The sequence below is a fragment of the Ceratotherium simum genome, chromosome 17 (assembly GCF_057802395.1).
Source record: "Ceratotherium simum simum isolate JZ-2026a chromosome 17, ASM5780239v1, whole genome shotgun sequence".
Taxonomy (NCBI): domain Eukaryota; kingdom Metazoa; phylum Chordata; class Mammalia; order Perissodactyla; family Rhinocerotidae; genus Ceratotherium; species Ceratotherium simum.
The window spans coordinates 47,860,921-47,886,802 of record NC_141916.1 but is presented as its reverse complement, the minus strand read 5'-3'; the positions used below and the strand labels follow the sequence as shown (position 1 = coordinate 47,886,802).

At 43.2% G+C, this 25,882-nt stretch overlaps 2 protein-coding genes across 7 annotated transcripts in view; one reads left to right on the top strand and one right to left on the bottom strand.

The window, feature by feature from the left end:
* Window positions 1-23,026, bottom strand: part of MANSC1 (MANSC domain containing 1) — a 33,493-nt gene extending 10,467 nt beyond the window's left edge. Inside the window, exons 1-2 of one of the 5 annotated variants that reach the window (XM_087442730.1) lie at window positions 22,956-23,026; window positions 1,850-2,170 (exon numbers count right to left, since the gene is read on the bottom strand). In XM_087442730.1, the coding sequence (XP_087298856.1) occupies window positions 1,850-2,072 (223 nt within the window). In that variant the 5' untranslated portion in view covers window positions 2,073-2,170; window positions 22,956-23,026. Of the gene's footprint in view, window positions 1-1,849; window positions 2,171-5,236; window positions 5,378-5,497; window positions 5,760-6,022; window positions 6,119-6,256; window positions 6,368-22,955 lie in introns of those variants that run through there. The other 4 variants (XM_087442731.1, XM_087442732.1, XM_004435379.3 and 1 more) reach the window with 4 other exon arrangements.
* Window positions 23,027-23,075: 49 nt separating this feature from the next.
* The window catches only part of BORCS5 (BLOC-1 related complex subunit 5), an 87,627-nt gene continuing 84,820 nt past the window's right edge, over window positions 23,076-25,882 (top strand). The window contains exon 1 of one of the 2 annotated variants that reach the window (XM_014791333.2): window positions 23,076-23,145. In XM_014791333.2, the coding sequence (XP_014646819.1) occupies window position 23,145 (1 nt within the window). In that variant the 5' untranslated portion in view covers window positions 23,076-23,144. Of the gene's footprint in view, window positions 23,146-23,186; window positions 23,538-25,882 lie in introns of those variants that run through there. The other variant, XM_004435380.3, reaches the window with a different exon arrangement.

Sequence of the window (25,882 nt, the reverse complement as noted above, 5' to 3'; positions counted from 1 at the left end):
ACTTGTTAGTGTCAGATCCCACAGGTTTCAGAGCTCAGTCCTGCCTGCCCTCACTTCAGATGCCAGTCACAAGTATCAGGTTACTCACATTTCTGGCAACTTAGCTACAAATTCAGGTTCCCACAATCCCCCACCCCAAGTTCAATAATTTACTAGAACTACTCACAAAACTCAGGAAAATGCTATACTTACTATTACAGTTTATTATAAAGGATACACATGAACAGCCAGATGAAGAAGTACCTAGGATGAGGTCCAGAAGGTTCCTGAGCAGAGGAGCCTTTTTCCCTGTGGAGCTGGGGTACACCATCCTCCTGGCACATGGATATGTGTTCACCAACTTAGAAGCTCCCAGAACCCACTGTTTGGGGTTTTTTCTTACATAGGCATAATTGATTAGATCATTGGCCATTGGTGACTGAATTCAATCCCCAGCCTCTCTCCCCTACCTGGAGGTGGGGGGGCAGGGGGTGAAAGGTCTAGGCTTCTAATCAAGGCTTGGACCTTCTGGTGACTAGCACTCATCCTGAAGCTATCCAGGGCCCCATCAAGAGTTCTCTCATTAGTATAAACTCAAGTATGGTTGAAAGGGGCTCATTTGAATAACAAAAGCAGCTCCTATGCTCAGGAAATTTGAAGAGTTTTAGGAACTCTGTGCCAGGAATCAGAGACAAAGACCAAATATATATTCCTTCCTTCCCTCCTACCCTCCTTTCTTCCTTCCTATATCACAACCATTATAGAAAGAAAAGGAAGTAAAGATCAAAGGGAAAACATATGATTTGCTTGACTAATAAGTCAAGTAAAAATCACTAGTCCAACATTCACTAGCTCTTTTAGGCTCTGATGGCAAGGCCTTGTCCATCTTATTCCCTGTTTTATCTCCAGCACCTAGCAAGGCATTAGGTGCTCAATAAATTTAGTGTTTTTTCCCATTTAGGGAATTAGGAGAGGGTCATAAACAACTGAAAAACGACCACTGTTTCACTTAGGTATATACTTCTCTTTTCAGGTCATGGGTTTAGAGCCTGAAACATGCAAAGGTATGGTTCAAACCTGTGGGCCTCAGTTTCCTTCCATGTCATGGGAATGGGTCAGACTGAACGACTTCCCATGCCCCTTTGAGTCCTGGAAGCTGCAATTAGTGGCCAGTGTGTCCTGACTCACCTTATGCCAGCAGCTCCAGGAAAGGGAGATAAAATGGAAGTTTCGTACTTTCACTTAAAAACAAATGCTAGGGGCTGGCCCTGTGGTGTAGTGGTTAAGTCTGGCCTTCTTTGCTTCGGCAGCCCAGGTTTGCAGGTTCAGATCCCGGGTGTGGACCTACACCACTCATCAAGCCATGCTGTGGTGATGACCCACATACAAAATAGAGGAAGACTGGCACAAATGTTAGTTCAGGACTAATCTTCCTCACCAAAACAAAAAACAAAAAAAAAAAAATCAAATGCTGATTTTTCTATGGGATGAGCTAAGAATTTTATTTCTTGTCTCAACTCCATTTCTCTGTTTAAATGTTCTTTGTAATATCACACTGTATTCCAATACCCCATGATGAAGGTAGCAAAGGATTTAAATAGGATTTTGTTTTCAACATCTTAGATGCCTGTTAGAACATAACACCAGTGGTTCTCAACCTTTTTTCTACACAAACACCTAAGTGATATACTCATACACTCATCAGCTTAGGGGAGGGGAGAGCACATTTGTGGAACATTCCTCCAGTGATTGTGTCACCCACCGTTCTATCCCATTGAAAATCACTAGTATAAACTATTTAGCCACATCAACCAGCTACTTATGTCACAAAACACATGGGATAAAGAGTTGCCACGTGACTACTACTTACCTGATATGCTTTTTGTTGAACAGCAAGAATCAATGCAGTCTTCTTGAGTTAAGGTATGGATGGGCTCATTGCCCCTGATTCCCTTAGAAAGAGATGCCTGGATGTCAATGACAACATCTTCTAGACTCTTGGTGGAGCAATTCTGACTGGTGGACAGCCTTAGTGTCAGGAAACAAATTATTACAAAAGTGTAAGTGAAGCTCCATTCTTGCTTGAAGAACATTTTAGGCTTCAGTGTGGTCAGCCTTCAAAAGTCAAGGATAACCCTCCCTCTGGTCTTAATTTGCTTCAAGAAGATTGCACAGATGATGGAATTTCTCTCTAGAACGAAAATAGAAAATCAACAATGAGTTTTGTTTCTTTTAACAAATCTAGGGAAGATACATTTCATTTCCTTCAAGTCAATGTAAATGACTCACAATTTATAGAAAGACAGAAATAAAAATGTATTTTTTATTCATTTCACTTTTAATAGGTTTGAGACAACCTTTCATTAAAAACTTGATAAAGAACTAATAGGCACAAACACGTATACTACCCCATCAATGCTTAAAAGCTGACAAGTGTCTGTGAAGGAAGAGGTATAAACAGAAGGCCTGCCTCAGAGTTCTGGAATCCCTCGTCTTCTTGCCTCTCCTGACCAGAAGGGGAGAGGACACAAAATCTCAAGACACTGATGAAGCAGTGACAAAAGGAGTTATATTGAAGTATAATTATCAAATTAGTTTTTTAAACAAGTGTACAAAACTCTAATGAAAGAAATCAAAGAATATCTAAAGGAATGGAGAGATACTCCATGTTCATCAATATTGTTAAGATGTCAGTTTCTTCCCAACTTGATCTATGGATTCAATGCAATCTCAATCAAAATCCCAGCAAGTTATTTTGTGGATCTCAACAAACTAATTTTAAAATTTACATGGAAATGCAAAAAGGCCCAAAATAGCCAACACAATACTAAGAAGAATAAAGTCGGAGGACTGATACTGTCCAATTTCAATACTTACTATAAAGCTACAGTAATCAAGACAGTGTGATATTGGTGAAAAAACAAACAGATCAATGGAACAGAATAGTAAGCCCAGAAACAGATCCACACAAATAGAGTCAACTAATCTTTGACAAAGGAGCAAAGGTAATTCAATGGAGAAAGGATAGTCTTCTCAAAAATGGTACTGGAACAACTGGACATCCACATGCAAAAAATAAATCTAGACATAGACCTTACACCTTTCACAAAAATGAACTCAAAATGGATCATAGACCTAAATGTAAAATGAAAAACTATAAAACTCCTAGAATACAACATAGGAGAAAATCTTTGTGACCTTAAAGTAGGTGATGAGTTTTTAGATACAACATCGAAAGCACAATCCATGATAGAAAAAATTGATAGGTTGGACTTCATTAAAATTTAAAACTTCTGCTCTGCATAAGACACATTAAGAAAATGAAAAAAAATGCCAAAGACTGGGAGCGAATATTTGCAAAACACATATCTAATAAAGGACTGGTAGCCAAAATATACAAAAACTCTCAAAACTTAACAATGAGAAAACAACCCAATTAAAAATGGGCAAAAGAAGTGAAAAGACATCTCACTAAAGAAGATATACAGATGACAAATAAGCACATGAAAAGGTGCTCAACATCATTGTCATCAGGGAATTGCAAAGTAAAACGAGATACCACTACTCACCTATTAGAATGGCTAAAATCAAAAAAACTGACAGTACCAAATCCTAACAAAAAACTGCATGCAAATGCTTACAGTAACTTTATTCATAATTGCCCAAAACTCGAAGCAACCAAGATTTCCCTCAATAGGTGAATGGATAAACAAAATGTGGTACATCCATACAATGGAATATTATTCAGCAATAAAAAGAAATGAGCTATCATCCCACAACAAGACACAGAGGAACCTTAACTGCATATTGCTAAGTGAAAGAAGCCAGTCTGAAAGGTATGATTCCAACTATATGACACTCTGGAAGAGGCAAAACTACATTGACAGTAAAAAGATCAGTGGTTGCTAGGAGGAGGGGAGTGATGAAAAGGTCGAGCACAGGAGAATTTTTAGGGCAGTGAAACTATTCTGTATGATGCTGTAATGGTGGCTACATGTCACTACATTTGTCAAAGACTGTAGAACTGTACAACACAAAGAGTGAACTCTAATGCAAACAGACTTTAGTTAGTAAAAAATAACAAAATAGTTTAAAAATAAAAAAAATCCAGCATATGGTAATAGAGCAGAAGTCCTTGTGCTAGCACCTTCCTTGCTAACTGTTATGTCCAACTTTTGAAACAGTAAAATAATAAGTAACATTTATATTTCCTACACGCCAGTCTCTATGCTAAGCACTTTACATGTATCATGTCATTTAATCCTTATAAGAATTCTAATGAGATAGATCCCATTATTATCCCATTTTTAGTTAAAATAAAAACAACCGTGTGATGTATATGCTTCTTTATTAACCTATTAAATAACAAGTGGCACGTCTCAGAACTGCCATAATTTTGAGGTAGTGTCGAATGTAAATGGTATTTTGAGATATGTGCAATAAGTAATACGACACAAAAATATCTGTGATTTCTACTGGCGGCAAATCAGAGCTACCTCTAACACTACTATCGCTTTTGCCTACATGCCTCTTAAAGAAAATGCTATGTTTCAGTTAGACGTTAGTAAAATAAACTTTTCCACAGAAGTTCACACACTTTCTGAATACTATCCATGGACTCCCCAGGTTAAGAATCCTGACACAGGTTACCTTTTTATGCTGCCACATTTTGTAAGTCTCTTTTCTAGCCCTAAAGAAAACAAAAACAGGAACAAAAGAGAAAAACCAGGCCAATACTTTACTTTGAATGGATTCTGACAGAATCTCTTCTCAAGCTCTTGCAAAGAAACCTGAACTATGCAAGGGGATGCGGTAGGAGCTGTTTTCAGTATGCAGCATCTTCACAGCGCCTGGACTGCGAGAAGAACTAAGGATTTTATCTTACGAAAGATACTCAACAATTATTAGGTAAATTAATTTTCCTAATCCATTATTATTTAGGCCTTAAAGGTCCAAAGTCAAGTTGAATCTTGTTGAAAGATAGAGGGAAAAGGATACAAGTGGGAGGGAGAGGAAGCACCGGACCTCCAATACCTGCTTACGATAGTCACTAAAACGTACATATACACAACTGTGTCAAATACTGCAAATCATTTTACTCACTGCATAATCGAACCTAATTTATCAAGATGTTTATAACTACACACACACACACCCTATAGAATATTAGACAATTAGCAGGTTCAATAATGAATACAGAGACAAATCACGCAAGGAAAAAAATTTCCCTTCCTTTGAGGATATGTATGTCGCTCACTAAAGTATTCTTCTGCCTCTCCTGATGACGACGCGGAGCCAGTGCCATTTATGGCAGGTGCTGCTTGCCTGCCTGGAGACCCCCTCTGGGATGCCGCAGCGCCGCAAAGACCCCGCTCAGTCCTTCCTCGCCCCAGCCTGGTCCCTCGCGTGCTCCCGGAGGGGTGGGGGAGCCTCGCCCAGGGAAAGCAGAGGAGCTGCTCTCTGCAGGTGGCGACGCTGCCCGCGGCCGGTCTGGAGGACAGGGCGGAGGCGCCTTTACCTGGCGGCGAGAGGACCGCGGGGGTCCCGGCTGCCCTCCCGGTGCGGGGACAGCTCCAACGCACTCGCGGGGAATGAGCGACGAATCGGCGCCAGGGTCTCGGGAGGGCGGCAGGGGATGCGCCGCAGCTCCAGCCCGCCCGGCAGGTTTTGTGGTGCCCAAGTTCCTGCTTCCGTTGCAGAGGCCGAAAGTTTGCCGGGGGGGAGGGCACATTCCTGCACTGCAACCCGGAGCTGCTTCCTAGCAACTTGGAGCGCGGTCCCCTGGGCACTGGCGGGAGGCGAGCCGCTCCCCGCGGCGAGTCCGGGCGCCCCCGGCAGCGCCGCCTGTCCTGCAGCCCCAATCCACTCCCCCACGCCGAGCACGGAGGCTGTGGGCGCTGCGAGGGGGCGTGGGCGGGCGCTCGTGCTGGCCCAGGGGTCTGCCGCTGTACCTTCTCGCTTCCTGGAGGCCAGAGAACGCGCAAATACACATGACCAAAGTCAAACAGTACAAACATGTATACAGTGGCAATCTGCTTCTCACCTCTGTGTCCTAGTCTAGTCCTCCTCCCCAGAGGCAGCCACTGAGCGCAGTTTTTCCACATTCACGAGTTTACGGTGTATTCTCTCTGGGGCATGGTTATGAGAATCCCCTTTTGATAATTGGAAGCATGGAGGGTCCTCAATTAGTTGAGTTAAATATTATACGCAAATCAAGCCTCAGAGAAGACACGTGGGATTCTGCAGGATTTATTCTTTATAGGTATGGATTACTGACCTTAAACAAATAGACAGCCAGTTATTTCTCCAGCAAAAATGGGTTTATTGAGGATCAGCAAAGAAATGCAATTCAGGGTTTGCAACCATTGTGAGCCACCTGCAAGTCCCCCCAACAAGCAGAGGAGAAACTCTTCCATCCACACCAAGAGGAAGTTGGGTGGGCCACTGTAAACAAAGAGTTGAAGGTGTAGTGGCTTTTCACTCACTGAATTGTTACAGTCTTTCATTGGCTGAGCTTCTTGCCTGTCAAGAAGAGGAAGTCTTGGGGCCGACCTGGTGGCGTTAAGTTTGCGGGCTCCGCTTTGGCAGCCCAAGCTTCACAGGTTCGGATCCCAGGTGTGGACATACCCATGGCTTATCAGGCCATGGTATGCCTGGTGTGGCAGGCATCCCACATATCAAGTAGAGGAAGATGGACATGGATATTAGCCCAGGGCCAATCTTCCTTAGCAAAAAGAGGATGATTGGCAGCATATGTTAGCTTAGGGCTAATCTTCCTCATCAAAAAAATAAATAAATAAAAAGAAAAAAGAAGAGGAAGTCTTTCTTCTTCTTGGGCTCTGCTATCATGTAGGGCGTAAAAGCTTCTCCTTTTGTCCTCCGGACTCCAATTTAATGAGGTTTCTGTTTATTAATTTCCACATTTTCCCCTTTTGATCAAGATCTTTCTCTGAAAGCATTGCTGATCAAGAGTCAGGTTTTTCCGGTTTCATCAGCATTTTGTCCCTTGATGCCAGGAAGTCGTGTCCCACATTGGAGGGAAAGTGCACAGATTGGAAACCTATTGTGGCCACATGTGAGTAACAAGGAAGGGTAGGAGGGAGAACCCTCAGGCACTTTTTATCTAAATCCATATGTTATTAAGATCATAGGCATTGGAGAACATTTGAAGTGTTATGTCATCATTAAGTTTTGGCAGACAAACTTCCAACAGGCCTGGTCCTGACATCTTGTGAAAGCTGTCTCATCAGATGTCTTCTGCTTCAATTCCAGGAAATCTTTACTTTCAGGTCACCAGATGATGTGGAGGTCCAGTCAGGGTTTGGCGCTTTCTTTAGGTGTGTCTCATGAAGCCAAGGGTCTATTCCCTGGAGTTTGGCAGCACAAGGGTTGGTTAACAGTACCTGATAGGGGCCTTCGGTGAGGTTGAAGAGAATCCCTCTGGAGGTGTCTTTTCCAATAGACAAAATCTCCAGGTTGCAAGGCGTGATGCTTAAGGTTTTCATCTCCCTGGAGCACACTGTGAAAAGATTGCTACCAAAACATGGTCATTTTTAATAGAAGCAATTAGGCCTTTGCAATATTAGAGTATATCTCCTTTTATCAGCTGTGGGTCAAAAGAGACAGGAGCCAAGTGCACTGGGTGTCCTGTGACTATCTCAAAGGGAGAGAGTTTATGAGTTCCAAAGGGGGTGGATCTGAGATTCAGAAGGACCAATGACAATGCTTTTGGCCAAGATATTTGGAGGGTCTCTACAAATTTTGCCAATTGACTCTTAATAATGCCATTGGTGCATTTCACTAAACCAGAGGATTGAGGGTAGTGAGCACAGTGAAAGTGTTGTAAAACCAGCCAAACAGTGCAGACTGTTGAAGTACCTGACCAGCAAAATTGGTTTGCCAATCGCTATGAAGTTTGAGAAGAGTTCCCCAGGTAGGGATAATCCTTTCCAAAAGGACTTTAATCACAGAAGAGGCAGTAGCCTGTCTGCAAGGAAAGGCTTCAGTCCAGTGAGAAAACAAACAGACCATGACTAAAACATGCTTATATCCATGAGACAGGGGAAGTTGAATGAACTCCATTTGCCAAACCTCAGATGGTCCATTGGGCAGTTTGAAATGTCTGGGTGCAGTATGAACAGGCTTCTCTGGGTTGTATTTTGGACAAGTGGGACACGTGAGTAGGCACTTTTTGTGGCCTTATTAATATTTCCCCACCAATATTGATTCTTGACTGCCATCATTTTGTCAGTAGACCAATGGTTTAATGCATGTACAGTAGTTAGCAGTGGGAATTTTAGAGTCTCTGGTAGGACTGGGTTGTTATTTGGTCCAAACCAGAACTTTCTCTTTTTATCAAACCAACAATTGTTGAATTTCCAATCTTGTTTTTCCTTTTTGGAGGCCAATTTTTAGGCTTCTCTAGTCTAAGTTATCATTTGGGGAAATATCCCTTTGGACCATGACAGAGGTTTGGCTGATGTTGGTTCCTCCAAGGGCTGTGTTTCTTGCAGAAATATCAGCAAGGTGATTTTCTTTACCTTCCAGAGAGTCAAGTTTAGCATGCCCTGGGATCTTAATAATAGCTAAAGCAGCAGGTAAAAGTATAGCATCTAATAATTCCTGAACATGGGGGCCATTTTTAATTTTATTCCTGCTGGAAGTAAGGAAGCCATGTTGCTTCCACAACATTCCAAAATCATGAGGTATTCCAAAAGCATATCTACTATTAGTATAAATAGTGGCAGTTTTGCCCCTGGGTAAAGTACAAGCCTATGTAAGAGCATATAATTCAGCCTGTTGGGGCAAGGTAGCCATAGGTAAAGGTAGCCAAGGTAGCCATGCTGCCTCAAGGATATCAAAAGGAATTGAAATAGCATACTCAGCACAATATTTACCATTGTCACTTTTTAAATAAGAACTATCAGTAAGCCATGATCCATCAGTGTTAAGCAGTCGTGAGGGACTTTGTTAGTAATGGAGGGGAGAATAGCAGGGTTAAGGTTGTTACAACACGAAAGAGTTATGTGAGGAGTAGTTAACAAAAGGATTTCATAGGAGGTGAGGTGGCTGGCTAAAATATATCGAGTGTGATGAGAATTCAGCAGGGCTTCTACAGCATAAGGTACAAAAATGGTTAAAGGGTGTGAAATGAATTAAGAGAAACCTCAACTAAATTGGAGCTGGGAAGGCATATTGGGGGAGCTCTCACACCCTATCGTACATAATCAATTACTCCAAACAGGGAGAGACATATGCTTACATCTCTGACAGGAAGTACAACTACTTTACTAACGAAGGAAGATTTCTCTCCCCACCTGGCAACAGCCCAGCCAATGAGAAAGGCCACAGCTCAGCCAATGAGAAGCTGATGCCACCCTGAACTGTTACTTTTCCCCAATGGACTTTCCTTTAGAACAGCCCCTCCCTACTTCTCCTTTTTCTCTATAAAAGCAAGCTCCCCTCCTTTGTTCTCTGGATTTGCCTATGGTTCACCATAGCATTCACATCCCAAATTGCAATTCTTTTGGCTATTCCCGAATGAACTCATTTTGAGGGTAAAATAACTGGCAAATTTACTTTTTAAGTTGACAAGGGGCTCCCACAACAATTTTCGCAGTGGAACTAACCAAAAGGGCAGTGGTAGTAATGGCTCTAAGACAAGGGTGGTATCCTCGTGCCACAGGGTCCAGTTGCTGGCTATAATACCCTATGGGTCAATGGTGGTCCCTGTGTTTTTGGGTGAGTAGCCCAAGAGTATTCCCTTCCCTTTTCATATACAAAAAGGAAAAAGGGAATCTGATAATTAGGATGTCCAAAGGCAAGTGGGCTCACCAAACTCTCCTTTAAGGCCTTAAAGGCTATGTCATGTGGTTCTTTCCCTAAAATTGGGTTGGGATTGTTGTTGTTTAGTAAAACATACAGAAGTTTGGCCATAGGAGAGAAACTTGGAATCCAATTTCTGCAATAACCAACTAGCCTGAGAAAATCTTGCAGTTGGCACTTAGTTTTGGGTTTGGGGAAACTTAGGGCACCATGAAGCCTATCTGGATCTAGGTATAGCCCTTATTCTGATATCACATGCCCTAAACATTGAACCTGGGTTTGGGCAAAGTGCAATTTCCCTTTGGCAACTTCCCTTTGGCGACTTTATGTCCTTTTAAGGCTAAAAGCTTTAGCAAGTGGATGCTATCTTCCTGTGAGGAAGCTTGGGAAAGAGAGCAAAGCAGCAAATCGTCCACATATTGCAACAAAGTAGAGCCCCTAGGGAACTTTATATTATCTAGATCTGCCTTCAGGATTTGTGAGAAATAAGAAGGGCTCTCAGTAAAACTCTGAGGCGTTGCTGTCCAGGTGAACTGTTTTCCTTGCCAAGTGAAGGCAAAAGGTATTGGCTAGCTTCATCAACTGGAATGCTAAAGAATGCTGCATAAAGCAATTACCGTAAAGAATTTGCTTCCAGTGGGAATGGATGTTAGTAGAGTATGAGAGTTAGGAACAACAGGGTGTTGAGGGATAACAATGTCATTTATTGCTCAGAAGTCCTCGACAAACTTCCCCCCCGGCCCTCGGGTTTTCTCACAGATAAAATAGGAGTATTACAGGGACTAGTACAAGGGAAAATGAGGCCTTGAGCCTCGTAATCCTCTAATATGGGCTTTATATCTTGAAGGGCTTCTTTACTTATAGGGTATTGATAAATTATGGGAAGAGGTTTTGAGGGATCTATTTGAACTTGATGGGAGGTGTGCTGTGAATTTTACCAATATCAGTTGAAGATTCTGCCCATAAGGAGGGTGGTAGCTGATTCAATAGGGACAAATGGTCTGTGTTTCCAGAATCAGCTCTAGTACCGTCAGAGACAGAGTAAATAAAAGATGTCAAAGGGTCATTTAATTCACCTGGTTGTGTCACCAACTAGGTGCCTGGAGAAACTCAAAGGTGGGTTTGGAAGCAATTAACTGTTTTTCCAAGTTGTTTCTTTTCCTTTTGTGTGTTAAGGAGATGTAACCACCAACCACCCTGAAACTGACCAAGCCTCACCACAAGCGCTATGCCCATGACCTTTGCCTTATTTTTAATGCAAAGATCTCTCCAGGAGGAGCTTAGGCCTCATTATGTGGGAGCATGTTCTCCAGCTGAGCCTGTGCAAGCAAATACCCACCTCTCCCTTTTGAATATTCATTCCCCAACCAAATAAAAGTTCCTGCTTTCCTTTGTTTGGGAATGCCATGCCTTTGGAAATGATTCCTCATGGTCTCCTATTTGTTGCAAATACATTTTACTTTGTGAGACAACTTTCACTGATGTAGAGTCTTATTTAACTCACCAGGAAGTGAGCCCTCTTGGTTTGGTATCAGTTGGCCATTCTGATGATTTCTGTCAAATTCTAGAATTATTTCCCCCTTTCAGGAGGAAGAAATTCTGGCGTGATACTTTTCCAAGAAGTCTTGGCCTAATAAACGAATAGGGGTGGAGGAACTAAGGAGAAAAGGGTGTGTCTTCCTCAAAGGGCCTAAAGAAATGAGAATAGGTTCAGAGAAGGAACTTTTTGAGGTTGTAGGAGATAAAGATTTGGCCACCCTGAAATATATCTCTTTACCTTGATTGTTTTCTCTGACAGACATTTGACCTCCCCCACTAACTGCCTAAAGAATTTGACATGGTGGCTCCTTCCTGGAACAGATCTTCCATCTGATGGCTGTAATATAATGTAAAATAGATGTTACAATGGGAAAGGCACCAACAAGCCCATCTTGTCAGAAATTCTGTCTCTCTGGCCACATTCTCTAGATGGCCCTGCAAGGAGTTGCCAGACAAATATTTACATTTATAAGGGAAATCTCCATTTGTAAAGGTATCTCCCTCTCTGTATTAGAAAGAGGGGGGGGCCGGCCCCGTGGCTTAGCGGTTAAGTGCACGCACTCTGCTGCTGGCGGCCTGGGTTTGGATCCCGGGCGCGCACTGACGCACCGCTTCTCTGGCCATCCTGAGGCCGTGTCCCACATACAGCAACTAGAAGGATGTGCAGCTGTGACATACAACTATCTACTGGGGCTTTGGGGGAAAAAATAAATAAATAAATAAAATTATTAAAAAAAAAAAGAAAGAGGGGGCCCACCTCATTTCTAGAAACTTATCAATGTGGAAGGTGAGGCCTTAAATCTGCATAATAACCTTACTCTTGTTTACTATGCTTTAGCGGTAATCTCCTGTAACTGACACCCCCCACCCCCAACATCCTCCTTTGTCTTTAGCTGAAGATGGTATTTAAAACGAGAATTTCTGCTATTCTGTTGAGAAACGCAGTGTCCCTGGTTTCTCCCATGTATACATGTTATTAAACTTGATATTATTTTGTCCTGCTAACCTGTCTTGTTAATTATTTGGCCAGCCATAAGAACCTTAAGGGAAAGGGCAGAGGGGGATTCTCCCTCTTCCCCTACAAGGTCTATTAGAAATCCCCGGTCTCTGAATTCTTTTAATACTCCAAGGTAGGGGCTGCTTTATAGTAGTGGGGTTGAGCACCCAGAGTGTGGCTCCAGTATCAATCAGAACAGAAAGAGATTCATGTCCAATCTGGAGAAATGTTTCTGCAAGCCAATTAAAAGAGATGATTGAGAAGAGCCCCTGTAGTTCCTTGGAGCCCTGTCATTTGGAGGACATTGGAAAGGCTGGTTAGAGAGCTGAGGGCACCTGAAGTGCTTAAATTTATAACAATCTCTTTTCCAACATCCTGGCTGTCTGCAATAATAGCAGAAACTAGGAGGTTTCTGGTTTCATTTAGGGGCCTTCATTTGCTGGAGGTGAAAATTAAGAATTTTAGTAGTGTTTCTTTTAGGTGGCTCATCTAGAATGGGAGAGAGTTGGTTTGCCAACTAACTAAATCTGGGGTGGACATAGTTTCCATTCCATTCTCATCCTTTTACTACAAGGGAAAGGTCCCAGTGCAGCCCATTAATAAACATAGAGTTAAAAGCTACCTGGGTAGAATCAACATCTGAAGGAAGACCAGATTTTTCCTTAAAAAACATTCTGAAGTCAATTGTAATAGTCATGAACAGGTTCATCAGGTTTTTGTGCATAAGCCTGAATTTTGTGCCAGTCAACAGGCTTTGAGAAAGCCCTAGGAATTGCCTGATGAAGTCGTCTAGCGATTACCTGAGCCTGATCATACAAGTCAGCAGGTTGGTCTCCTGGTTGTAATTCTAGAGACCTTCAAGATTTTCCCAATTAGCAGCTTTCATCCACAGCTGGGCCTGCCTTCACCGCCAAGCATATAAACTAGCTGACATAAGTCAGAGAAACCAGGCTGATAAATTTGAATGACTGTTTTAAATTCCTCAGCAAATCTGTGAGGATCTTCAGTTATCTTGGAAAAATCTTTGACTATGGCTCACAGTTCAGCTTTAGTTCAGGGAGTATAAAAAATTAGGTGTTTGGCCTTTGGATCCTCAAAAGCCTTAATTTTAAAGGGACAAGTTCTGATAGGTTCAGAGGAAGATGGAGCCGGGAGAGGTTCAGGGAAAAGGGGAAGTTTGGTGAGAGAGTTAGTATGGGGGAACTGAGGCTATAGAGGAGGTGTAGATGGTACAGAAGGGAAGGAGGAAGATGGTACCGGAGGTGGGGCCTGAGACAAAGAAATTGGGGAAGAGGAACAAGATGGTACTGGAAGAGGGGAATATGAGGATTCTGAGGCCACTTTATCTTTTTTAAATTTTTTGCCTCAGTTAATCTTAAAATGTTATCTTGCAAAGAGGCAATTTTAGTCTTCTGATAACGTTTGGAAGCCTCAAAATAGCAATCGAAATAGGCATTCCATTCAGTTTTGGAAATTACAGATCTATGGTTGTCCAATTCAGCTTTAAGAAAAGTAAGTTTGAGGAGTTCAAAAGTTCCCCACAATGGCCGTTGATATTCTAAATTACTTTTGGTTAAATCGTTCCATTTAGTTAGAAATGCACATGAGGAATGACCGTGGTTTTTAAACATACAATCTGCAGGGATCCCTATGGGCTGGGGGGCGTCCTCTAAATATTCAGATAACTGGGATCCCATTTCTTAGAGATTTTTCTCTAGAGCAAAGGAATAATTGTCAAATAGCTTAAACAGCTCAAACAGCCTGCAAGCTTATTACCAGCCAGTTCCATTAGAACAGCCTGATTTTATTAAGATGGACTGAAGGTTGAATCAACGCAGTTCCAAAGAACAGTCCAGTTCCAAAGGGAGTCAGGCCAAAGTCTTGACCAGCACAGTTCCAATGAAACAGTCCCAAAGTCAGCCCGAAGGCTAGCACAGTTTCAATAGAAATAGTCTGGTTCCAAAAGGAAATGGACTGAAGGCTAGCGCAGTTCCAAGGTACAGCCTGATTCAACAAGTCTGGCTGAAGTGCTACTTGAGTACTCACAGACAAACAAGGCCTTAACCAGAAAAGAATGAAGGCTTAAAATAGATCTTGAATAAAGCCTGGGGAGCCTCAAATGCAAAGATGGGGGAAGCTTGAATCCAGGAGAAAGATTCACCCTCAAACTCCAGGCTGGCAAGAAAAGCAGCGAGCTCAATGGGCTCTGTTGTGGGTAATGCACCTGTTTGCTCACCAGCATCAGAGTCCTTGGGGGTCTTCTCAGGATCCCCGTATGGGCCACCAAAATGTTGACTTTAAAAAACAGACAGCCTGTTATTTCTCCAGCAAAAGGGTTTATTTGGGATAAGCAAAGAATTGCAATTCGGGGTTTGCAACCATGGTGAGGCACGTGCAAGTCCCCTGCAACAAGGGAAGGAGAAACTCTTTTACAGTGTGGAAGAGGAAGTTGGGAGGGCTATTGTAAACAAAGGTGCAATGGCTTTTCGTTGGCTGAGTTGTGACAGTCTCTCATTCCCTGAGCTTCTCACTGGTCAAGAAGAGGGAGTCTTGGGGCTGGCCCTGGCCCTGTGGCCTAATGGTTAAGTTCAGTGCACTCCACTTCAGTGGCCCAGATTCGGTCCCAAGCACAGACCTATACCACTCATTGGCAGCCATGACGTGCAGTGACCCACATACAAAACAGAGGAAGATTGGCACAGATTGGCAATAGACACTAGCTCAGGACAAATCTTCCTCAGCAAAAAAAAAAAAAAAAAAGAGAAAGTCTTTTTTCTTCCTGTTGGGCTCTACTATTGATATAGGGCGTGAGAGTGTCCCTTGTGGCCTCCAGACTCCAATTTAATGAGGTTTCTGTTTATTAATTTCCATGGGCTACTAACAATGAAAACAATGGTGTCTGTTATAGTTATTAATATTATATCCCTAACATTTAGCATAGTACCTGGTGCACACTAGGTACTCAGTAAATATTTAACTACAATATATTTGTGCATTGAATGAGTGAGAAAGAACTACTAGGGCATAGGCTGTAGAAGTGTGCTTCTAAATCACTGCTCACTCCACCCCCACTCGCATATACACACATACAAATGCAACATTACTAAACCACGGACACTTAACTTGCCAAGTGGTCAAACCTTTGACAATATCTCCACCTTGGTTGGTGTGAAAGAACTTTCAAACCTAAAGCACTATGCAATTGTAGATTATTATTCTAGGCCTGATTCAGCCAACAGTTTACATCCTAGTTTTAACCAATAGCTACAGGAAGCATATGTTGACAGAGAATGCCTGTGAACAATGGTCCATTGTGTGAAACTAACTCTACCAGCTGTATCCAGAGGATGACCTACTCTTGAATTACAATAATGTTGCGAACACTTGGTTTTAAAGAGTTACCAAAGACAAGGAAATTCCACAGTGATTTCCCATTGGAGTGATTTTCCTGTTGCAATAAGACACTGATGTACACAGTACATTTTATCTCAGCAGATGATATACTTAAGGGTCCAGAGTATACAGAGGTCACATTCAAAGAATTCATAAAGAATGTGACCTCTCTTTTCTACTGATATAAAGAGAAATGTGACCTCTCTTTTCTACTGATATAAACTAGGTGTTTAAATTAGAAATTATATCCATTGTCACCTCATTGCCTGAAGAGATTCTTCTCCTGATACTTAAAAGTCCCATTTATGTGGAAGCAGATTTTTTTTTAAAGTATTTTATTCAGAAAACATATATTAAACACTTGCAGGGGAAATTAAAGATCAATAAGACAAGGGATCTACTGTTAAGATGCCTATAGTTCAGTAGGGGAGACAAACAAGTAAATCAATTGTATAAAGAATAAATGTTATGATAGAAGATGCTAATTAAGGAAGCTCAGAAGAGGGACATATAATCCAGACTTCTGAGAGGAAGTGCATAAGCTCAATCTTTATTTTTTTTTTTAAGACTTTATTTTTTAGAGCAGTTTTAGAGTCACAGCAAAATTGAGAAGAAGGTACAGAGATTTCTCATATACCCCCTGCCCCCACACATGCAGAGCCTTCCCCATTATTAACATCCCCCACGAGAGAGGTACATTTTTTACCAAGGATGAACCTACACTGACACGTCATAGTCCCCCAAAGTTCACAGTTTACCTTAGGGATCACTCTTGGTGTTGGACATTCTGTGGATTTGGACAAATGTATAATGACATGTATCCATCATTACAGTATCGTACAAAGTATTTTCATTGCCCTAAAAATCCTCTCTGCTCAGCCTATTCATCTCTCTCCCACACCCCAGTCCTTGGCAACCACTGATCTTTTTATTGTCTCCAGAGCTTTACCTTTTCCAGAATGTCATATGGTTGGAATCATACAGAATGTAGCCTTTTCAGATTGGCTTCTTTCACTTAGTAATATGCATATAAGGTTCCTCCATGTCTTTCCATGGCTAGATAGCTCTTTTCATTTTAGTGCTGAATAATATTCCATTGTCTGGATATACCAGAGTTTGTTTATCCACTCACATACTGAAGGACATCTTGGTTGTGTGGGAGATCAAGATCTGGCCACCCTGAAATATATCTCTTTACCTTGATTGTTTTCTCTGACAGACATTTGACCTCCTCCACTAACTGCCTAAAGAATTTGAAATAGAAGACCTGTTCCAGGAAGCAGTTACTATCTGATAGCCGTAATATAATGTAAAATAGATGTTACAATAGGAAAGGCACCAACAAGCACATCTTATCAAAAATTCTGTCTCTCTGGCCACATTCTCTAGATGGCCCTGCAAGGAGTTGCCAGACAAACATTTACAAGGGAAATCTCCATTTGTAAAGGTATCTCCCTCTCTGTATTGGAAAGAGGGGGGACCACCTCATTTGTAGAAACTTATCAATGTGGAAGATGAGGTCTTAAATCTGCATAATAACCTTACTCTTGTTTACTGTGCTTTAGTGGTAATCTCCTGTAACTGACTCCCCCCACCCCCAACATCCTCCTTTGTCTTTAGCTGAAGATGGTATTTAAGACGAGAATTTCTGCTATTCTGTTGAGAAACTCAGTGTCCCTGGTGTCTCCCATGTATACACGTTATTAAACTTGGTATTATTTTCTCCTGCTAACCTGTCTTGTTAATTATTTGGCCAGCCATAAGAACCTTAAGGGAAAGGGCAGAGGGGGATTCTCCCTCTTCCCCTACACTTGCTTCCAAGTTTTGGAAATTATTAATAAAACTGCTATAAATATCTGCATTTAGGGTTTTGTGTGAACGTAAGTTTTCAACCATAGGTTAAGTCTTGAAGAATGAAGTTCAGTTAGCTAGATGGAAAGAAAAAGGCTGAATATTCCAGAGAGAGAAAACAGTATGACTATTCAGGGAATTTCATCTTGACTGGCACAAAGGTTGCCTATGTACATAGAGGAATGGAGGGAGAGACTGGGGTCCAAGCAAGACGGTTCTCATGTGTGGAATTTTAAACTTTATCCTGAAGCCAGGGGGAGTTATTTAAAGTGTTTACAGGGCAGTGACAGGTCCAGAGACCTGATTAATATTCTAGAAAATTCTCTCTGCCAGCCACACGTAGGATGGATTGAAGAAGGTGAGGCCAGAGGCCTTCTGTTTTCAAAGATGTTGAAGACGTGAGGAGGCTCTGAACAGGGCATGGATATAGAAGAGAAATTAAAGAGAGAGGCTCTTCAGACTTGGTGACTGGTTGGATGTGGTGGTAAGGGTAAGCAGATTTCTGGCTTGGGAGACTGGATGGATGGAGTGCGAGGCAATAAAAAGACATGGGAGAAGGAGCTGGTCTGGAGTGGATAGAGACATAATGAGTTTTAAAAAACTTGAACCCTGGTTTTATTACTTTTTAGCTGTGTGATCAAGAATAAAATCCTTAACCTCTATATAAAATTAGGAAATTATTACCTACTTTATAGGTAGGTTATTCAGGGCCAATATATATGAAAGTTCTTTATAAACTAAAAAAGGCTGTTCAGTTGTTAGTTATTGCGTATATAGGCCACATAGGCTGCTATTGAGAGGGAAGTGATTTTAAAGGTGCTAAAAGGCATCAGCCCCAAATGTCTCCTACCTCTAAGCCCCTCTAGCAGAATCCTGGTATTATAAATGCCCACTTAATTTTCTTGCTGCCAGACTGTAAGCTTCCTAGGGATAGGGACCAGGTCTTGTTGGATCTTTTATCTCTAGCCTCTAGAAAGTGCATGGAACATTATAGGCTACCAGTGAATGTTGAGTCACTGAATTAAGGCATTTTATCTTCTGATATCATTTTTCTGAATAACAGCTTTACCGAGATAATTCACCTATTTAAAGTGTACAATTCAGTGGTTTTTAATATATTCACAGATTTGTACGATCATCACCACAATAAATTTTAGAACATATTCATCACTCCCAGAAAGAGATCCCCACACCCAGTAACACTCACTGCCTATTTCCCCTCCACTCTCCTCCTCCTGAGCTTTACGCAGCCATTAATGTACTTTTGTCTCTATAGTGCCTCTTCTGCATGTTTCATATACGTGGTGTCTAGAATACATGGTCTGTTGTGATAGACTCTTTTCACATAGCATAATGTTTTCAAGGTTTATCCACGTTGTAACATGTATTAGTACTTCATTACTTTTGGGGAGGGTGGAAAAATAATATTCTATTATATGGATATACCACATTTTATTTATCCATTCAGCAAAAAAAAAAAAGATAGCAAAGTAGGAGACCTTAGCCTCCCCCTCCCCCAACACACAAAGATCAACAATTAGACAGCTATCCATGAACAAAAACAGCTCTGAGATTGCTCTAGAGTCCACTTAAGAAACTTCAGCAACACAGTAGAAACAAAACCCTGAGAATAACTGCACATAAGGAGGAGGAAGACAGCTTCATTTTGACTGCATCATCCCATCCTCCAGGCCAGCACTGCTCAGCACCAGGAGGTAACTTCCCAGCTAGAAGGAGTGCCCCTCACCAGGAAAGGAAGAACTGGGTGAGTGACCAGCTTCCCCAGCCTTTCAGGTGCCTCATGAAGGTCCTGATTCAGTTTCACCCCACCCAGACTGGCAAATCTGAGACATAAAGATATAGATAGAGATGGCTAGGAACAAGGAAGAAAAGCAGGAGCTACCAATACAGCCATGCAATGGGAGCAATCGCAGTTCATAGTGACCTGCTCTGCAGCCAAACCTAGCAGCTTTCACCACTGAAGACACCAATGGCTAGCACGATTACCAAAGACCCCTTGCAGATCTCACCGGATTTTGCCTCACAGGCATTCACATTCACTGACACCAGCTACCTGAGTCCCTGCCTGCCCCCCCTCAACCCCCACCTGGAGCCCAAGAACCACACTGGCAGCCAGCCCAGGCCTCCAGAGCTGCACAAGAGCAAGATGCCAGCCTAGACCCCTGTGGCTGATCTCCATCATGTGTGCATGCTCGAGCCTAGTCCCTTAAGCTATGCACTTGCATGCCACCTACCTGATGCCCATACCCAGCCTCCGCAGCAGTGCACATGCCCAGGGGGAGACTGTGCAGCCACAGGAGAGCACACTGACAGCAAGGGCCCCCACAGCTGCTTGTGGGCCTGGATCAGGCCCTGTTTTCTGTCACTGGCCTGCACCACTGCGCTCACCTGCAGCTAGCCCCTCCAGCTGTGCACCTGCATACTCCTGGCCTTAGCCCTGTTACTGGCCTCCACTGCTGTGTACTCATGGCAAGACCCAGCAGCCATGGTAGTGCACACTGACAGCCAGGGCCCCTGCAGCTGCCAGCGAGCATATAGTTGGCACTGGCCTTGGCTGCCTGCCCTGGCCCCCACCACTCCATGTGTGTCTGCAACTAGCCCCTGACACTACACAGGCACCTGCAGTTGGCCCCCTGCAGCTGAGTGTGCACACACCACCAGCTTTCGCCACTACCACTGCCTGCCCAGGACCCTTGCTGCTGGACCTAGAGGTGCTGCTGAGGACCCCAACAGCCCTTGAAGACACTGTAGACTCCCCAGTGCTTACCAAAGACCACATGGTTGTCAATGCTGTGGATCCCAGCAGGCTGAGCCAAAAAGACATCATGCCCTCCCTGCTGGAACCAGAGCCACTACACACCCCCACACTTGGTGCCCTGCACCATTAGACCCAGGGTCACAGCATGCTCCAGCATGCCCCCACCTGAAGGTGAAAGTCTTCTGTTACCGAAGTTAGTCCATAAAGTCTGGAAGGGGTGACTGCTACTTTAAGTGTGCAGACATCTATGCAAGGCTACAGGGATCATGAAGAATCAGAGAAACATGACTCTAGCAAAGGAACACAGTAAACTTCCAGTGACTGGCCCCAAAGAATGGAGATCCAGGATCGCCCAACAAAGATTCAAAATAATTGTTCTAAAGATGCTCAGAGAGCAATAAGAAAACATGGGTAGACAATTTAACAATATCAGGAAAACAATACAAGAACAAAATTAGAAGTTCAAAAAGAGATAGAAAACAAAAAGAACCAAACAGAAATTTTGGGGCTGAAGAATACAATGCTTGAAGTGAAGAAGTCAATAGAGAGCTTCAATAACTGACTTGACCACCCAGAAGAAAGAATCAATGAACTAGAAGACAGATCAATTAAAATTACCCAATCAGAGGAGCAAAAAAGAATGAAAAGGAATGAAGAAAACCTAGAGGACTTATGGGACATCATCAAGAGAAACAATGTATACATCATTGGAGTCCCAGAAGGAGAAAAGAGGGAGAAAGGGATAGAAAGCCTATTTAAAGAAATAATGGCTGAGAACTTCCTAATACTTGAGGAGAAATTTGGTCATTCAAGTTTATGAAGCTAATAGGTCAACCCCAAATTTCAATCCAAAATGATTTTCTCCAAGACACATTATAATAAAACTGTCTACAATCAAAGATGAAGGGAGAAATTTAAAACCAGCAAGAGAAAAAAATTTTCTCTCATACGAGGGAACCCCATAATCAGCAGATTTCTCAGCAGAGACCTTGCAGGGCAGCAGAGAATGGGATGATATATTTGTCTATTATTCAGGTGATGAACAGAATATCTCTTTTAGAATGAAATGTTCAGGCTGGCCCCATGGTTTAGCGGTTAAGTGTGTGTGCTCCGCTGCTGGCGGCCCGGGTTCGGATCCTGGGCACGCACCGACGCACTGCTTCTCCAGCCATGCTGAGGCCGTGTCCCACATACAGCAACTAGAGGGATGTGCAGCTATGACATACAACTATCTACTGGGGCTTTGGGGGAAAAAATAAAATAAATAAATAAAAAGAATGAAATGTTCATCCAATGGGAAGCATAAAAAACACTATCCCATCAGTATAGAATAGGGTATGGAACACAAGATAAATATACTTTGATATGGAAGATGGGGAACAAGAGCCAGAATATGAGTTATACTCCCTCCTTTTCCCTCCTCTCTCACCCATCCCCAAAGAGGACAGATCTGGGAGAGGAGCCAATGGCTCTCCAGGAGGGAATGGTCACATGGCTTAGTGGGCACTTCCCAGTCCCATCACCCTGGTGGTTTAGGTAAACCTGAAGACTACAGTCAAATACCAGGAGCCTACTTGATTTCTCAGGCAGTTTTTAGTTTTATCTTCATATTCCCACAGAATACTGAACTTACATTCATTTGCATTTTTCTCACAGTACTGTAATAGTGAGTAGAGGAAAGAGTGTGCGATTTGAAATCAGACATTCCTAAATCCTACTTCCACCACTTGCTACCTGGTGACCATGAGGAAGTTACCTGTTTGTGGGCCTCACAACAGGGTTGTTGTGAAAAGTAAATGAGGTAAAAATAGGGGAAACGTCTATGATATGGTAGAGTAGAAGGGACTTAATCATTCAGTCAATTCTGGCACTCCCTCTGAGATTATATTTATATATGTAAAGTCTCGGCATTTGCTTGAAATTTTGCGAAGCAAACAACATAAAATGAGTTGCAAAGTTCTGAGAACTCCAGAGCCACTTAACTCCTTGATGGTACTGCATTACTAGGTCTACGTCCTTGACCTGCCAAAACTGGCAGTTTCTGTTTTGCATTACTTGTACTCCTTCTTCACCTTCGCTCGTTTCAGAACGGCTTGTGGCTAATTGTCAAGGTCCCCAGAAAGCTCCGAGACTGTAGAGGCATCCACCTTCCTTTCAAGATGCACACACACCCTAACACGTGAGTCAGCATTCTCTATTTCTTCATTTTTCTCTCAACTCCAGCTCCTTCCTTCACCATCTAGTATTTTCTGTATGGTCGTCCACTGCCAAACTCCCAGCTTTAGGAACTGAGACAGAAGCTTTGCATCCAAACAGTTGTGGATTCCAAAGCTAAGTCTATCTAGCCCTCTCTCCATCTGTAAAAGAGGGTTTAAAATTTCACAATATATACAAATATTGAATCATTATGTTGTACACCTGGAACTAAAATAATGTTATGTGTCAATTATATCTCAATAAAACAAAACAAAACCAAAAAAACCCATACATACAACAAAACCCAATTTGTAAAGTTCTAACGATAGGGATAAAGTGCCTAATGTGTGCCTGATGCTTAAAGGTGACGCATCATTACACCGGTAAAGGGCTTACCCTCGAGGGCGGTTCTGGCTTTGAGGCGGTCGGGCCCTTTAAAGCTGCGTCGGGCCTAGTAGCCAGCGCGAGTCTCCCCGCCCTCCGTCGGGTCGGGGGCGGGGGCTCTCCAACCCGGAACTGACGGCCGCGCGCTGCCGGCGCCGCCAATCCGCGTCCCGGAAGGAGCGAGCCTGCGACGCATGAGCAAGTGAGTGAAAGCCGCGCCGCTCGTCGGCCGCAGGCGCGGCTGAAGCCGGGCGTACCCCGCCTCCTCCCCTTGGGTTCCCCCAAAGAAGGCAGGCAAGCAGCGTGCAGCCGCGCCGCGCCTCCTTGCGCGTCAGTTCCCCAAATAGGGCCTGCCCATCCCCCGCCGCCCGCGCCCCTCGCGTGGGCTGGGCGCGCCCTCTCCACGCTTCGGCCCCGCCGCGGCGTCCAGACTGTGTAGCATCCCTGCCCTGGTCCCCGGCCCCTGCTCTGTCGCCCGCCGCCGGGGCGGTGAGCGCCCGTCCCGCCGTTCCTCCGCTGCCACCGCTGCCGGCACCATGGGCAGTGAGCAGAGCTCCGAGGCCGAGAGCCGCCCCAACGATCTGAACAACTCAGGTCGGTGTCCTAACTCCCACCCTCCTCCAGCCGGCCCTGTCTGCTTGCGGAGGGACATGCCTCCCGGCCTAGTGGGGTCTGGGACCGGCGAACGGGAGCGCAGAGAAAGCGGTCACCATGCTTCTTTCTTAAAAAAAGAAAAAAAAGTCACCATCTGTGCTAGCCTTGATTCCCCTGATGGAAGCGGTGCCTGTGGCTGCAAGCTAAGCCAGCGTGGGTGCCCATGCCCATTATTTATGTTCAAAACAGCTGCTTCTCCCAGCTACAGCCTACTCTTTAAAAGACGACCTAATTGATTTTTGGCTTTAGTAGTCGTGACTGACGTGGTGCGATTTGGCTCACACAGTGGGTGGATCATAGACAGGACCTCTAAGGACAGGTTTGTTCTTAAAAACGGGTCTTAGACGTGCCTTTTCAGAAGGGATGTGTGACAGGTGTACAATCGCTCTGAATCCTGGGGTGCAAATGTCTCTAGAAACTGCATTTTCCACTTATAAAGTGTCTCGGCTCCTTTTCTGAGATGATGGGAAGTTGGCCAGGATACTGTATAAGTTGGATAAGACGGCGGGCGGTGGTGTTTGCCTCTGTTCTCCCTGTTCATATTTTTAGGATTTCTCTCAGCATTTAAGGTAGGAAGGGGAGGATTATTGTGCCTGGAATATGGTGAGCACTCAGTAAATAAAACAGCTGATGCTTAATTGAGAATCATTTGCTGCTTTTTTGTTACCCAGAAACCCTAGGACAACTGGAGCTGCTCTGGGTAAACTCCGGGGTTGCTAGTCCAAATTGGGTTAAATCTGGATCCTAACAGGAGCCCTTGATGATAGACCTTCTTTGTTTCTGGTAGGCTCTGTAATTCGAAAATGTAGAAGCTGACAGATCTGGGGTATTCCACACTGAAGCATGTCCTTCAAGCCTATTTCATTCTAGGGGCTAGATTGGGACAGCTGTTAATGGTGAGCAGCATCTGCCAGCTTTGCTGCATTCTTTTATTTCTTTGGAAGACCCAGAATATGGTATCCGTTATACAAATACAGTAATAACTAGTATTCCTTACTTTCTTGCCTCTGTGTGAGGCCCGAAGCACATTTTAGGGGAAGAAGTGTGGCATCTTTTTAATGTGCTTGCTCACCTACTAACCAACAGCGTGGGCTCTAACGAATACTATAGCGTACTAACCACTACTAACCAACAGCGTAGGTTAGGATTTGCCTGTTCCCCTGTGCCAAGTGTTTTACATGCATTTACGTTTAATCCTCACAGTAAGCACATTTTACAGACAAGATGACAGAGACTACCTAGAATCTAGTGAAAGCCATTTCTTCTGGGGTCTGGGGAACGAGAAATCATTTTGTAGTAGGAAAGATTTCTGGCTTGAGATTTGTAAAAGGTTAGGTAAATTACCAAAAGAGGTTGAGATATTTCTTGTGGAGCAATAAAAATAGAGATTCTAAGAGTGAATCCAAGCCACAGGAGACTCCAGCCTCCAGGAGGCAGAGAACTGCTCTGGCATCCCTGGATCAACCTTTGAGATGTGACTATGAGGAGCCGGCAAATACTACCTTCTAGAGCGTAAAGCACGTTAAAAGTTCCTTCTTGCCCCAACCAGAAAGATACTTGGGAAGGGGAGGATGTCTTGGTCTGGGGAGTCCTTGATAGTTTGAATCACTTCCTTCCAAATGGATTACATTCTCACAAGGGACCTGAAATTGACGTGCCCCTTTAGCAGTCCTACAAATGTATGAATTTTGCCTCAGCCTAGAATGGACCTTCTGTTTATTTCTGCCCTTCTTGGACTAATGCCTGTAATTTTATGAGTAAGGGGGCTGTGCCTCAGGATAGAGCCATCGTCTAGGGTAGATAACCAGGGATTTTTCCCATGACTAGGATCTATTTAAACATTCCTGGCTTGCTGGGATAGGGTGGATAGACAGCTTTGCAACCCCAGTGTCACAGGGATGGGCTGTGTATAGCAACAACCGTAGACCTCCAGTTCCTTTCCTAACTCTGTTTCTAGCACTGTTGACCTTAGGCAAGTCACAGCCAAGTTTTGTACCCTCATTTCCTCATTGATAAAATAGGGACAAATGTCAGGAGGATCAAAGAAGTAAAAAACATATATATATTTTTTTGCTTATATTTTTATGTACTGAATAATAAAATATTTTTAATTACAACAGCAGTTTCATACATGTTATAGGTTCCTGTTAATATTTGAGTTTTTTATATTATAGAAAATAATATAGAGTAAATATATATATGAGTATATGTGTATATAATACATATATATGTATAAATTATGTATATGTATATTTGTGTATATAAATATATACATAAAACATATA